The sequence below is a fragment of the Stegodyphus dumicola genome, chromosome 10 (genome assembly GCF_044657685.1).
Source record: "Stegodyphus dumicola isolate Sdum_Otavi_A_Nest chromosome 10, ASM4465768v1".
NCBI classification, from domain to species: domain Eukaryota; kingdom Metazoa; phylum Arthropoda; class Arachnida; order Araneae; family Eresidae; genus Stegodyphus; species Stegodyphus dumicola.
Window position 1 is genome coordinate 56638598 of NC_140777.1, and position 14658 is coordinate 56653255.

The following is a 14658-nucleotide window of genomic DNA, read 5'->3' on the forward strand; positions in this document are numbered from 1 at the left end:
AAACAAAAACTAGCAGGGTTGGTTGCCAAATTTTCGCCAAAAAATCGCCAAGTTACCATAATCCAAAAATTAACTGAAAACACTTCAGCACTTAGAGATTTCTTTAAAAAAATAGTTGTGGCAGCCCACTTCACCAAATAGTGTTTATGTAGAAACCCATAGGGCACAGGTCTGTTTTTCGCCAGTGTGTAATGCCAAAGTTCACAGATTCTGTTAGAATCTTGAATTTCTGCAGTTCTACACTTTATTTAGTGAAAACAGATCATTGTGTATATTTGGAGAACAAAGCAGGCAAGTGTTGTATTTTTTTAAGTTTCTTTTTTTTTTAATTTCATTAATTGCTTGCATTTGCATATAATTCTTAGTACATAAGTTTGAAAATGGCCGTTGCCTTTTTGCGAGAAGTTAATTACCAGCACATTCTTGAATGCCCTCAAAATTGTCAGTGATTTGCAGTGTTTCAGTTAAAGTACAGATAATCAGAAAGTGCCAAAAAATTTCACCCTTCCTTGCAACCAATTAATTGCAATGAAATTTATCAGTCATCTTAGGCAATCATCTCTGAGAATGTAATTAAAAATTAACTTTGAACATCACCAATAGTAATATTCTGTAAGTTGACCAATCATTTCCAAAGATCAAAATTGTCTGGTATCATAAATAATCTTCATTGTATTAAAATTGCATTTAATTCTTTTCGCTAAGAATTCAAAATCCCAGTAATCTAGTATATGAATTTGTTTTACTTTCTTTTAAGAGAAAACACTACATAAAATAATATTTGATGATATTTTTAGCAATATTAAATTTTATGCTTTTGTAGTAAAGATGCTGTATTTATTTTCTATAATAAAAAAAAAAAAAAGGTATAGAGAATTGCAGTAAACAGGATACCTGCTGTAACAACTACTCATTATAACGACCAATATGAAAAGTTCTCAGCTGATGAGAGTATATTAAATTTCTTTACGATGGATAGAATCTTTATAACAGCTCTCAACTACATTTGTTTTTATGGTACTTGCGTGTTATCGCAGCCACTGTAATAGAAGTTTCCAAATTTTCAGAATATGCAAATGCTTGCAACCATGCTCATAAAAATCCTTTAGCATTTTTGCATGTGTTCTTTTTGTCATATTCCAACAGCTTTTCTAAAAAAACTGTGATATTTTATGCTTGAAAGTTAATTTTAAACTATGTGCTTATGGAATTTGCCAGCGGTGGAAGAAACTGTGATAAAATTTCTTGAGGAATGCAGAATTTATGCATAAAATCTCTTAAAACTTAACAATAGAGGGATGCATTTAGTAGATAGCTGATGTTATTGGAGTTTGGGGGAAGTGTTATATTTTTCAATTATGGTTTTTTAAGCATATCACTGGGGGAGGGAGAAGAATAGTACAAAGAAAATGACAGAAGGATTTCACCTAATAATTTACCATATTTTCCAGTGTATTATAGGATAACCAGTTACTTTAATTTTGGCATCTTTTCTGTAATCTCTATTTCCCCTCGCATTTCCTGGCTAGGATGCAAATTAAGTAAATGAAAGAGCTTATTTAAATAGATAAAACAAGAATGTTAGACAGAGTGATTTATCTAGTGTAGCACACGTTTGCTATTTTGTCCTTCCAAATGTTTACCTTAGAAGTGGCTATGCCTTCTGGTCGTTCAGTTAGTACATCGCCGGTGTAAGTTGCTGAGTCAGCTTGTTAAATTGTGAAGCACTACTTCTAACATTTTTTCTATGTTTGTTTATATGTATCCCATCGGGGGGGGGGGACCTCTGATCAGGAGTGTGGTTCTTTGAAAACTAGTTGACTGAAGTGTGCATGGGCTAGATGAAAGCGCCAGCAAAACCAATGAAAAAGAAAAAAAGATTCCGGGTCCAGTTACATAACAATTTAAAGTCTAGTTAAGAAGCTAATTTAAGCTAAGAGAAGAAAGTAAGAATTAAAAAAATAAATAAATAAATAAAAAGAAAAAAGCCAAGTCCTAACATGGGAAACAAGGCAATATGTTTGCCTTCACCTTGAGACACAAAAGCATAAAGACACATAACTTCAGACTAAAGTATATATATTATTTTAACATATTTAACTATTACCATTCCCAACATATTCATACATTTTTAAGAAAACAGTATGAGACAAAATCATAAATCCATACACATCAACAAAAACAACTAAATAAATTACTTCGGAAGATTCAAAACTGTCCTTGTCAAAGAGCAAAGTCCGAATTGTACAGCAAGCACCAATTTAAAGTCGAGTAATTAACCAAATTCATTTTACTAAAAATTCATATCATTAATTTACTGTATGGCAAAAAACCCGATACCAAAATGATTATGATTATTTTGTCCCAGATTCAAGATTTTGTTTGTTTTTTTATATAAATTATGATTCTTTTTCATGTTGCTTAAATAATTTGATTGAAAAAATATGAAAAATGGATGCCTGAGCTTTCCTGGCACAGGAAAAAAAAAAAGTATCATAATTAAAAAGTAATCTTTGAATAGTACAGCTTTTTTAATAAAACTATTAATTCCGAGGGTGTCACAGTCTCCCTTCAGGAACAAACAAACAAAAAAAAAAAAAATTTTCCTCCTAAAAGAGAAAAACCTGTGGTAGTCCTTGAAATTCATAGAATTTTATTCAAAGTCTATATTAAAAAATGTTACCCTTCCCAACTTTGAATTTCCCATTGTTGTCCTTTTTTTCCCCACCTGATTCTTTTTTTTAAACATGTGAACTTTACCAGTATAATTTTTAAATGAAAAAAAAAATTACTGAATGCAAAATATATATATATATATGGCAATGGGATTTTTTAATTATCAAAATTAAAATTTACACTAAGAAGGACATGAGAAAAGACTTAATTTGGAATGTATTATGAAATTTCACATGTAAACAGAACTACATAATGTGATGACAAAGAAAGTAATTCATAATTTGTTAAAAAATTTCATGTTTTTAATATCTCATGATAGTACCAGTCTAGTGTAAATATATATATTATGCAAACATAAAACGTTTGGTTGAAAAAATATTTCACTGTAATTATTGATAAAATCCACATATTTTCAATTCAAATGTTTTAATTCTTACTCATACATTTAAAGTGTTACTGCTGGAAAAGAGTTTCCCCGTGATAGCTACTTTCATAAGCTTTAAAACTGTTATACTTTTAAAGCAACTTATGCTGCTTAATTTTTTTTAAAATTTGATATCTTAAAAATGACACAGTTTGTGTTTTATTGAATTGTTATTCATGGGCACAAATTTTTTTCTTTTGGGTTATGACTTTATTCAGCATTCAGCAAGAAAATGATGTTCACATACAGGACACACAAGGAATAAACAGCACAATATGTGTGTATATATATGTATTAAAAAAGCAACATATGTACAAAATCGAATTTGTAAAAATTCCTATAAATCAACCCTATTTTAAATTAAAATAACAAATGAAAGACAAAATTCAAATTTGTAAACATACTAAAATAAATCTGAAGACAGACTACAAACAACACATTTTTAGAAACAGAATTACATAACACAAATTTTTAGAAACAGAATTACATAACACAAATAAATGGAGGACTCGAATTATTCACACAATATTTTTTTTATAAACAATAATGTTAATTTTCTTTTATTTAAAAATGAAAACTGAATTTCAATTTATAATAGTAATCAAATCTAGAAATTATCTGAATATATATAATAAACTACAAAAGATTTCCTAAATTTCAGTACAAAAATTTGATCATTTTTTATAATAATATGAAAGGTTTGCAAATATGTTTAATGTCACTGCAGTAATAAGTGCAAACTATTTTTTACATGTGTTTTTTTCGTTTTCTTTTGAATATTTAGTAATTTATTTCAAATATTAAAATTCTACAATAATTATGATTCTTTTAATGCATAGTAACTGAATACAAAATATTAACACAAATGTCCAAAAATTCTTAACAGCATTTTTTAAAAATTTTAATACTATGCAGTTTTGACAAGGTGAAAGAAGCTGAATTAGAAGTAATTATAAGAAATGAATGTGTAGAGATCGCTTTTACATCTTTAATTACATATAATTAAAGATTACCAGTTTTATTTTTAAAGATAATATGTACACAAAATTTTCGTATTTTGATGGTAATGTTCTACACGGTCACAATGAAAAAGATCTTTAAAAATGAAAAATAGGTATCCATTTTGAGTTTTGACTTTGCATAATGTCATATGTGCACATGTCATATGGAAAATGTGGTCCACTTATTTAAAACTATACTGATAGCAAGCTAAGTGTTCTAAACAGTGTGGTCTCGTAATGAATATCAAATTCGATTCAAAATACATAGTTTTTAAAATAGTACAGTAATAAAAAATAAGCACACATAATTCCTTTAATTAGGAACTTAACTATTACAAAAGATTTAAAAGAATGTGCAAATATAACATATTCTAATTCATAAGCAAAACAACTGACAGATGTACAGGGTCAGACATTCACAAAAGCAGTTAAAATCAAGCATGTACAAAAAACAGAAGCTTATATAAATATTTTGAGCAAAAATACTAATTAACTAGAAAGAAAACTAATATTGAGTGACCACACTATTATAACAATATTTAATTTTTATACTGCACCACTTTTAAGGCAATTTGATTCATTTCTTTCATTGGTAAACACTATTTTATCACAATGCTACTCATATATAGTGAAGTTATGATAGAGTTTTTGGAGAAAATAAAGCATGAATGAAATTTATAAGCTCACAAAATGCAACAAAAATGTTCTTGTTTGTATTTGATATGTGTGCTTCTTTGTAAAAAATTTTTGATGTGAACACCATGTGGCATATAAAATATTATATTCAAAAATATAAATAAATAAATGCAATAAATACTGAGATGAAGCTTTTGTTGAAGCCATTAAATAAATCAAAAAAATTAGTAAATCATTAGACTATCCTTTGCTTAAACAGGTATAGTACTTCTTGCTTTACAATCTCTGTAGAAATCAAATATTTATATAAATAATGCAATTTCTCCTCACTTTTTCTTGTTAAAAAATTTATTCAGAATGGGAAGATTTTTTTCCCTCCACTTGAATTTATTTCAACCACATTTTTCTGGTTATTGCTTTAATAATGGCTTAAAATTTATACTAAAACATTCCTGTCCTTGATGATTAGAACTATGAAATGTTATATGTACTGTTCCAAATACTTTTTGGCACCAAATATATATAAATGATCAAGAAATCGCAGCATTTTCTCAGGTATATAAACTAATCTACACAAACTTTTGTTGGTCAATAAAATTTTCAATTAACTTTCTTTTCCTGCTCCCTTCAGTTTCATCTCTAGAGGTTTGATCACATTTATTTTAAAAATGTAATTGCTGTTAGGATACTACCAACCTGGATGCAGGGTACAATTGTGGTAGGCTCGGTAACATTTTCCATCATTAAACTTTAAAAGCATTCAAGTTTTTGAAACCTGTTATTATTGTGATAAACTGCTTATTTGAATATACAGGGTGTGGAAGGGAAACTTCCTTACTTGAAATGTATGCCATCTAGTAACATTTATTCCGAGAAGGGTGTGGTGGCACTCCTTGAAAAGAACAGTATCTAAAGTTAATGTCATATAGGTTTAGTACCGATCATGCAGTGGACGAGAGAGGAGTGTTTCGTTCTCTGTGGAGTTGTACTTTTAAACATACTGCATTTTCATCCATATAAATTGGCCGTGATGCAAAAACTTAATCCATGCGATTTTCTTTCACATAAAAATACATGCAAAGCCGTTCTTAACAATACACCTCATGATGCCCTTGTGTTCTTTAGCAATGAGGCTCATTTTCATCTTTCCAGTTGCAGCATGCATTAAGCAAAACATGCAATAATGGAGTGGCACAAATCTCCGAGAATTTCATAAACAGCTCCTCCATACAGAATGAGTGACTATTTGGTGTGCATTGTTTAGAATAGGCATCACTGGACTATGATTTTTTGGAGATTTCCCTGGATGCCTTATCTCTTTACGAGGCGATTGTCAGTGGCCAATGCGCTCACCAGATTTAGCTCCATGTGATTTCTTTTTGTGGGGCTATCTGAAATCTCTAATGTCCAAAGACCCTGGCTCAACTGAAGAGCAATATTCAAGCTGCTATCGACAACATACTCATTGATATACTGGTAAAAGTGGAAAGAAATTTAAAAACTTGACTATCTCAATGCACTGACCAGAACGGAGACCACCTTAATGATATTATTTTTAAATTGTAATAAAAAAACCTTTAAATGTCTTTAAAGAACTTGGAATAACTTCTTTTAAATAACTTGGAAAAAATTTAAACTGATATCACTTATACTATTTGTGTTATTCATTTTTAAAGTAAGGTAGTTTCCCTGCCACACCCTGTACAATCTGAAATGAAATTTATTATAGTTAGAAACAATCTATTTTCAAATGTATTTACTTACAAAAACATGAAATCTAAAATGCACATTAGGCCCAAACCAAATAACTACCTTTATTTAACCGTTACCTGTTTTTAATGTCTTTGACCTGAATCAATATGAAGAGGTCATTCCTCATTTAAACATCAGCTGATTATTATTTATTTTTTAAATTTATAAATTAAGTCTGAGAGAGAGGATATTTTAGATCCTTGTGTCCAAAAAGTCTTTGATGAATTTTAAATTACATCTAGTTCAATATAGACCTTTTTAAAGGCATTCTGAACAGCTTACCAAAGAACAGATAAATCTTCACTCATTAAACATTTTCACTTTCCTTGTATAAACCATTAAAAAAAAAAAAAAAAAAAAAAGACTGGAAATTTATGCAATGAAATATTCAGCATGTAGTTATTGAAAAAGTTCACTTTCCAAAAATATGCTTGTGACAATAAATTAAGCTATTTTCATGGTCTTCCAAGTGTATTCCATAGATTCTTGGAATTGCAAACAACTCTATTCAAAATTAGCTATTTATTTATTTTCAAATTACATTCCACAGAACCTCGGGATTCTACAAGTCTTAAATTAGAACTTGGGGGGGGGGGAGTAAAAGTTTGAAGTTCATTTAAAATACATTAACTTTTGATAGAATTACTTCTCATTCAATGACTATTTATTTCAATTCAGATCAGTTTGTTTTTATTTATTTCACATCATGTAAATATACATGGATAAACCCAAAGATTTTTCTAAGGAAGAAATTAAGTTTACATTTATTATTTCAATCATAGTCACAGTTTACTACAGATGGTAGGTTGCCATAAAGTAATACCCATAATTTGAAATATTATATAATAACTATCTCTTTTCTATTACATACACAAATTCTAAAAGAAAAATTTATTGAAGAAATCCACCATTCTACTTACAATGAAGGCACTTATACAATTTGAAAAAAATTATATATAAATGGTTTCATTCGAATTAATAATGTAAACCAGTTCATTTAAAGAAATTATATTCCCAGAAGCAGTGTTTAATTAAAAAGATAAATCTTCACACATAAAAGTTATAACTTATATTAAGTTAAAGTTAAGTTATAAGTAATAGCTTATATTTTTTAAGGTTCTTAAAACAAAAATAACAATTTCCTTACATCATAAAATGGATTCAATATCAATCATAGAGTGATCTGATGGTTTTTAACTGCCTACAAATTTCTAGCAGAAAATTCTATCTATAACTACAATACCATTAGCTTATTGCAATCAACTTAAAAAGAAACAAATCATACAACGGGGTACAGCATATAGAAGAAAACACTTTTGTAATAAATTAGTCTCAATTCTGTTTATTTTTTCACATACTTGGTCATTAATATCATATTTTATATATCCAACACTATTACAAGGTTCTCACTCAAATTTTGAATTTTGCACATGATTAAACCACATTTCCTCTTCACAATACATATAGTTAGAAATTAAGTATAAGTTATTAAATAATTATATACATTTACTGCAAAATACACTAAACTAATAATATTTTTACATTATAAAAATGTGATCATTATTATGAAGCAAATAAAAATATATGCAGGATAATACCAAATCTGGAAAAATTATTCATTACCCACATGAAAAAAAATAAATAATAACAGTTCATCTTTCACAACAAATATTATCCCTATGATGTTTAAAATAAAATGAAAATTACACTGGGCTGAAAAAAGTAACCAATCTAATTATTTATTATAATAATTTCACAACATGGTCATTTCTAAATTGCATATTATTTTTCCTGACCACTTTTTAAGATTTTCTAAATGCATTATTTATACTGACAGAATCACTGGATGTTTACAAGTTTGCTAATCAATACCAGACTGATAGGTCTTTTGCCTATACGATTTACCTACTTTATCCTTTATTTATTTTACCTACTTTTACTTTTATTGGCTAATCTTTGGAATATGGTAACAGGTAGTTTGGCGACATTTTGGTAAGGCGATAAAGGTTACTAGCTAGGACTTTAGCAGTGTACATGGATAAAGTCAAGAGTGTGCGCAATGCCATTTTTGTGCAATTCTGGGATGTTTTTTTAAGGGAAAATAGGTTGACGTGTAAATGGATGATACTGTGTATGTGCAATTCTTAAAAACACGGCAAGCAGTGGGCGATTCTGCACTTTCTCCCAATTTCGCACCTAATCTTTATCAGGATTAAGCACTTTTGTTCCACAAAAGTTCTAGCATAAGCGTAATTCGGCTAGCAGCTTGTTGGAAAAAAACGTTGAGGAAAAAAAAACCCATGCCTTTACTTTGTGAAAACAAAATGGCGTCCAAACAAAAACTAGCAAGTTGCTGTAGCAGGGTTGGTTGCCAAATTTTCGCCAAGTTACCATAATCCAAAGATTAACCCTTTTATCCTCTACAGATCCATCCAATTCTTTTAAGATTTTTAGCCTTTTACAATTATATATTAAATAACAGTAAATTACACTTTATGCAAAAAACAATATAAGAAAATGAGATAAAAATTCACTTTAAAATACTCTCAGTTGGTAGCTGTAAAATTGTACAGCCTGTTAGTATGGTAAACATGTTACAAGTCTTATATTTAAAAATAAATTTTATGAAAAAATTTTGGGCAGAAAAAAATTCAAAAGTTGTCAAATATTATAATTTTGCTAACATTGCTATTTTATAATGGGACAAAAACAGTGAATATTAAGTTCTTGAAAAATGAGTTGCAGTTATTTTATTAGTGCAGTAAATATTTTTTTAATAACAAAAACAGTTCTTTTTATTTAAACTGCATATGGGAACGTGATCATAAAATCATAAATACATCAGCATAATCTGTCATTAAATTCAAGCTACAAACTTAATGCATTTAAAATCATTAGTCATCATACTATATAACTCGTAATGTGAATTTAAAACCTTAAAACAAAAGTGTTTACATTTACAACACAATGATTTATTTTTAAATACATGTTAAATTATCTTACATGTAGAAACAGGAAACCTGTTATGCATAAATGGCATTTTAGACTTGGTATTTAACACGTTAAGTGCCATGTGAATTTATATGGAAATTTCCGCCAGGCCATGGGTGCTGCTTAGAAATGTGCTAGTACTGTGGTTAAGCTATACCAAGTGCACTTTTAAGATTGTTAGTTAAGACTAGAAATATTTTATGTTTACATACATTCAGTTCTCTGTGGTTCTTGGTCCTATGCTGATAAAATCTTTCTTTAACCTAGAACACAAAAATGTCAACTGAATGTCAGTTCATAAACTGCCAAGACGAAGACATTCTATCTAGCAATACTGCAACTACTATTAAAAAAACCATGGCACAAACTTAAAAAAAAACAACTGAAAAAGTCTCTAGAATACAACAATATTGTAAATTATGCTATAAAGAAAATGCAGCACACTTGGAATGGCCAGAAAACTGACTGAATAAGTCACTACATTTTGTGATACCTCTGAAGATCAACCATTTTTATTTTTACCACGTTTCAATACAATCCGTTAAAACAATGCAAATTTTTTGTTTTATATAGCATTTGTTACTTTCAATCACCGGCAACTGATGCAGCCTGAATGGGAAATTTGGTGTCAGCCACCGGTGACTGATGCAGCCTAAATGAAAAGTTCAGTGTCAATCACTAGTGGATGATATGGCACTCAACGTGTTAATTCACTTTTTAATTAATCCTCACTTGGCTTCTAGATATTTAATCATAATCACTCTTACACAACAGATTTTGAGATACTATCCTCTACTTGCATTTGGGTTTCAGTTATACATCTTTCAACATACATAGATGTTCACAAACTACATTTCCCTGTATTTGGATTCAGCATTAGTTTACAAGAGAAAAAAAAAAAAAAAAAATCTTTGTATTTGTTATTCCTTTATGCAACTTAAATTATTATTATTTTTAATATCATGCTGATGAAGAAAAACAAATATTATAACAGAAATAGCCACTGAAAATTATCAAAGTACATAGTGTGATAAATTTGACCAGCTTTTGACAATTAACCATCCTCCCCTTTTTTTAACCAATCCAATTCCCATACAGCAGTGCAATGTAACACTTAATGAAAAAAAAAAGTAGTAAGGAATTTAAAAAATAAAACCAGTTTTATTCCATTTATTAAAAAAAATTCTGTATTCAATTTTATTTGAACTAATTACATACAATTCAATTAAAAACTTTACTGAATATAAAGAAAGTTCTCTGAATATTAAATTTTATTAAAAGGAGCACTTTTATATGATCATTTTGTATAAAAATATAACAAAACATAAAACAAAACACACTTTTCTTTTAAAGGAGCTGAAAAAATGTACACTTCTTAACATGTAAATGACTATCAAAATCGAAAAATTTTAAAAATATTTTTGGTTTAAACATTTGGGTCCCAGCCCCATCATGTTTAAAAAAAAAAAACTCTATAAAAACAAAAGCTGATTAATATTTTAACAATCATACACTTAAAACATAAACTTCCCAAAGCATTCATATTAAAAAAAAATTCAGAAATGTACTCGACTGGATTATTTTAGGCAGTAATTTATACCTCCTGATATGTAATTTTAACAAAAATATCTGCTTCCACAACACAAGCTTCATCAGTTGAAGCTGTGGCAAGTCATAAATACAGCTTACCTAACAAAAAAAGTATAGCACAACCAAAAACACCAAATCACCCGTTTATAAACTGGAAACAAAATGTTTATGCTTGCTTCAATTATAGGCTAAAAAAGGACACTTGACAAGAACTTCAAAACACTGCCCTATAACCTTCATATTTTTTTTAGGTTTTATGAGAAGGTGATAAAGTTGAAGATAAAGATAACTGAGACAAGCTATCTTTACAAGAACCAATTTCAATATCAGCACTGACAGGAGGCTCCAGAGCAGTTTGAACAGTAACTTGAACATTGCGATTGACACTGAAAGCTGGGAAAAATACACCATGAAGATCTGTAAAAGCTACTGGTCCCTGTCGCTCATCATTTACAAAGAAACTCAACTGATGCTGCTCTAAATCTAACAGAATTCCAATTACAGAACCTATTTCAATACCACCTTCTGTTCTGTTTTCATGATGATCTGCATGCAAAAACCAAGATCGTTGATGGTCTATGTACATGCTCCATCCTTTGTCATCCTTTCCTGAAATTAAAAAAAAAAAAAAAAAAAAAAAAAAAAAAAAAAATTATAAGAAAATAAAATGATTATCACAACACAAACTAGAAATGAAAAGTCCCATGCATATACTTTCACTTTAATATGATCATAAAATGCTTATGGTTGACTAATACACAAAATGCAAAGAGATATTTAATGCTACAGGATAAATTACCAACAGAAATAATCTGATCAGGATTTATAATAGTCAAACACCATTATAACAGGAATCCGAAGTACCTTTTGATACTCGTAATACATTTGGGATTTAAATCTTTTACTTCTATTCTAAATCATAGCCTCCCTCCAAAAAAATCCTCCTCTACAATGAGTTTAACTATAAAGCTAAAAAGAAAAGTTCAGTGCAATGACACTCTTAAGCTAGTCAAACTTCTTTTATCTTGAATCTCTCAGTATGTTAAAAAAGATATTGCCTGCATTTTCAGCATTACATCAGGGTATTTTCCAATAAACAGCTCTCTTGAAGAATTTTCTTTAAAACTCAAGCTATCTTGACTTTGCAACTCCCGTGTCACAGCAATGAAAAAGCAATTGAATTTCTGGCCTTTTCCCCTGAACATACTATCTAGCCTGAGAACTTGTTTGTCTGCAATCTTGAGATTTTAAGCTGGTCAGGATAGTTCTTTATTTTCTTTTCTGTGTTTTGAAAACGTAGTCCTACATTTGAATATAGGCCCCTGGAAGCCCAAGGTTGGAATCTGTTTTATTATCTATTTCATATTTGGTAAAACTTAAATGAATTTTTGATTAACAAACTCAGTGATTTCAAAGCGAGCAATGGCAACACTGCACACACACACACACACACACAAAAAAAAAAAAAAAAATTGTCCTTAGCATGCTAGACTATGTATTAGAAATTGTAAAGATATGCTCTTTTTTAATATTTTGCGATACTGCCATTGAACTGGATTTTATGGTTTAAGTATGAAGAACATGTTATTTAATAAATAAAGGTAATACACAAAAGCAAAATGTCCTTTGGGCATAATATAAAATCTGAATTCAGATTTTTTTTTTTTTTTTTTTTTCCGTTATATTGTTAAACTCCAATCTAAGCAAAGGAAGGAAACTAACAACAGTTGTTTTCCCAACAAAATTTTTTCCATTTAATCTCAGACCTCATTATTATTTAAAAGTATCCTTTTTCACAACAATATCCCCCTTGAACTTTATTAGTCAATCCAGTCTCCCACAATCTTTTCCAAACCAATCATAACCACTTAGGCACCACATATATTTTCGCTACAGAAACCCCAAGAAACACGAGTAGGTTATTTTCTTCTCATTTGCTACAGAAAATCCTCCAAAGATACATCATGCCCTGACAAAATGTCTCTTAGGAAAATAATGTGTTTGTTTAGTCTTCTCTCTTCAGTTAGCAGTATAGTTAAAGAAACAAATAAATAATAAACAGCATCAATGCTCCAAAGTGTTTTTTTTTTTTTTTTTTTTTTTTTTTTTTACAAAGCCACTGCATCCATTTACCTCCTATGATGAAAGGCTTTACTACAATTTCACATAAAAAATATAAAAAATTCCTTTTTTTTAAATGTACAATTGTTCCCTAGGCGGACTCTCCATGGGTTACTTCTCATTAAGGGAAGAGAAAACAACTCTCTTCTCATGCACAGAATTGAAAAGATCCCTTTATTCACATTCTAATTGAACTTTTTGTCACTCGTACCATTTAATCCTTACTTTCTTGATATTTCCTGTCAACGAATCAACAGCATATAGAAATAACCCCGACGCCAGAATCACTCATCCTCTTTATCAAAAGAAAAAATTACTGAATTCAGAAGTTTTTTTGCTTCCGAAGAAGAGGAACCAGTGTCTGATTGCCCTCAAAATTGATGGAGTTATGTTTACAATCTACGTGAAACTAAGGCACTTTTTCACCTAATTCTAAATCTGTACACACTGTTTCTCTTAAATTCATCAAAAAAAAAAAAAAAAAAAAAACTCATTATTTCATTTTTTCTCCAAAGCTCAACTGTATATTGATTAACACAAACACAAATTCACAGCCAAAACTAACATTAGCTAAAGATTCATTTAATTTATTTAACCATATTACTTGATGGTTGTTATCAAGTGGTTTGGATTGATTTTAAAATTAAATTAAAAAATAAAATATTAGATAAGATTTCAAATTTTCATCCTTCAGTATATCAATGAATGCAAAATTAGTACCATCAGAGCTCTGTGTTTTTATATTACAAAGTTTTTTTACTACAAAATTCGGAATCACGAGAACAAGTTACAAAAACATTCCCCGGCATACTAAATACATAAATTTATATATAGAGAGAGACAGAGAAAAAGAAATTCATGAAGTAGAAATACATAACTTTCTACTAACTAAATATAAAAAGCAATTTGAAACCTCATAAAATTACACACTGATAACTGAGAGAACTAGTGGTAATATTGCAAAATAAAAAGTAAAACATTTAAATCCATTAACATTTGTTTACTGTATCAACCCATTAGAAATAAATGTATAATTATTCATATACACAACAAGCTCCTTGAAAAAGTTTAAGGGGAAAAAAAAACATTGCGATACACAATAAACAAATGTATGAGAAAGTGGAAAAGCAGTGTAAACAAAAAGAGTGTAAAAAGAAATGGAGTATTTATGTCTTTCATCACATCATTGTCAGGGAGTCGGTGTAACGAAAGAAGCAAATGGATCAGCCTGTTTCTGAACTGACAACGGCATAAATTTACAAATTAAAACTTAAAAACTTCAATTTATCATAAAACAATATATGCCCTTATCAGTCTCACAACTACAAGGCTGGACTGGGAAGATTGATTATAAAAAACAGATCAGACCTATTCAAAGTAATCAAATTTTAAATAATTTGATTGAAAAACATATTGAGCAGATTGAATCTAAATATTAATCTAACACCACATGGAATGTTACATATT

The 14658-nt window shown here is 29.2% G+C and overlaps 1 protein-coding gene across 1 annotated transcript in view; it reads right to left on the reverse strand.

Moving 5' to 3' along the window:
- Positions 1-3286: 3286 nt before the first annotated feature.
- Positions 3287-14658, reverse strand: part of Trim9 (E3 ubiquitin-protein ligase Trim9) — a 51153-nt gene continuing 39781 nt past the window's right edge. Inside the window, exon 8 of the mRNA XM_035363935.2 lies at positions 3287-11679. Coding sequence (XP_035219826.2) covers positions 11318-11679 — 362 coding nt within the window. The 3' untranslated portion in view covers positions 3287-11317. The remainder of the gene's footprint in view (positions 11680-14658) is intronic.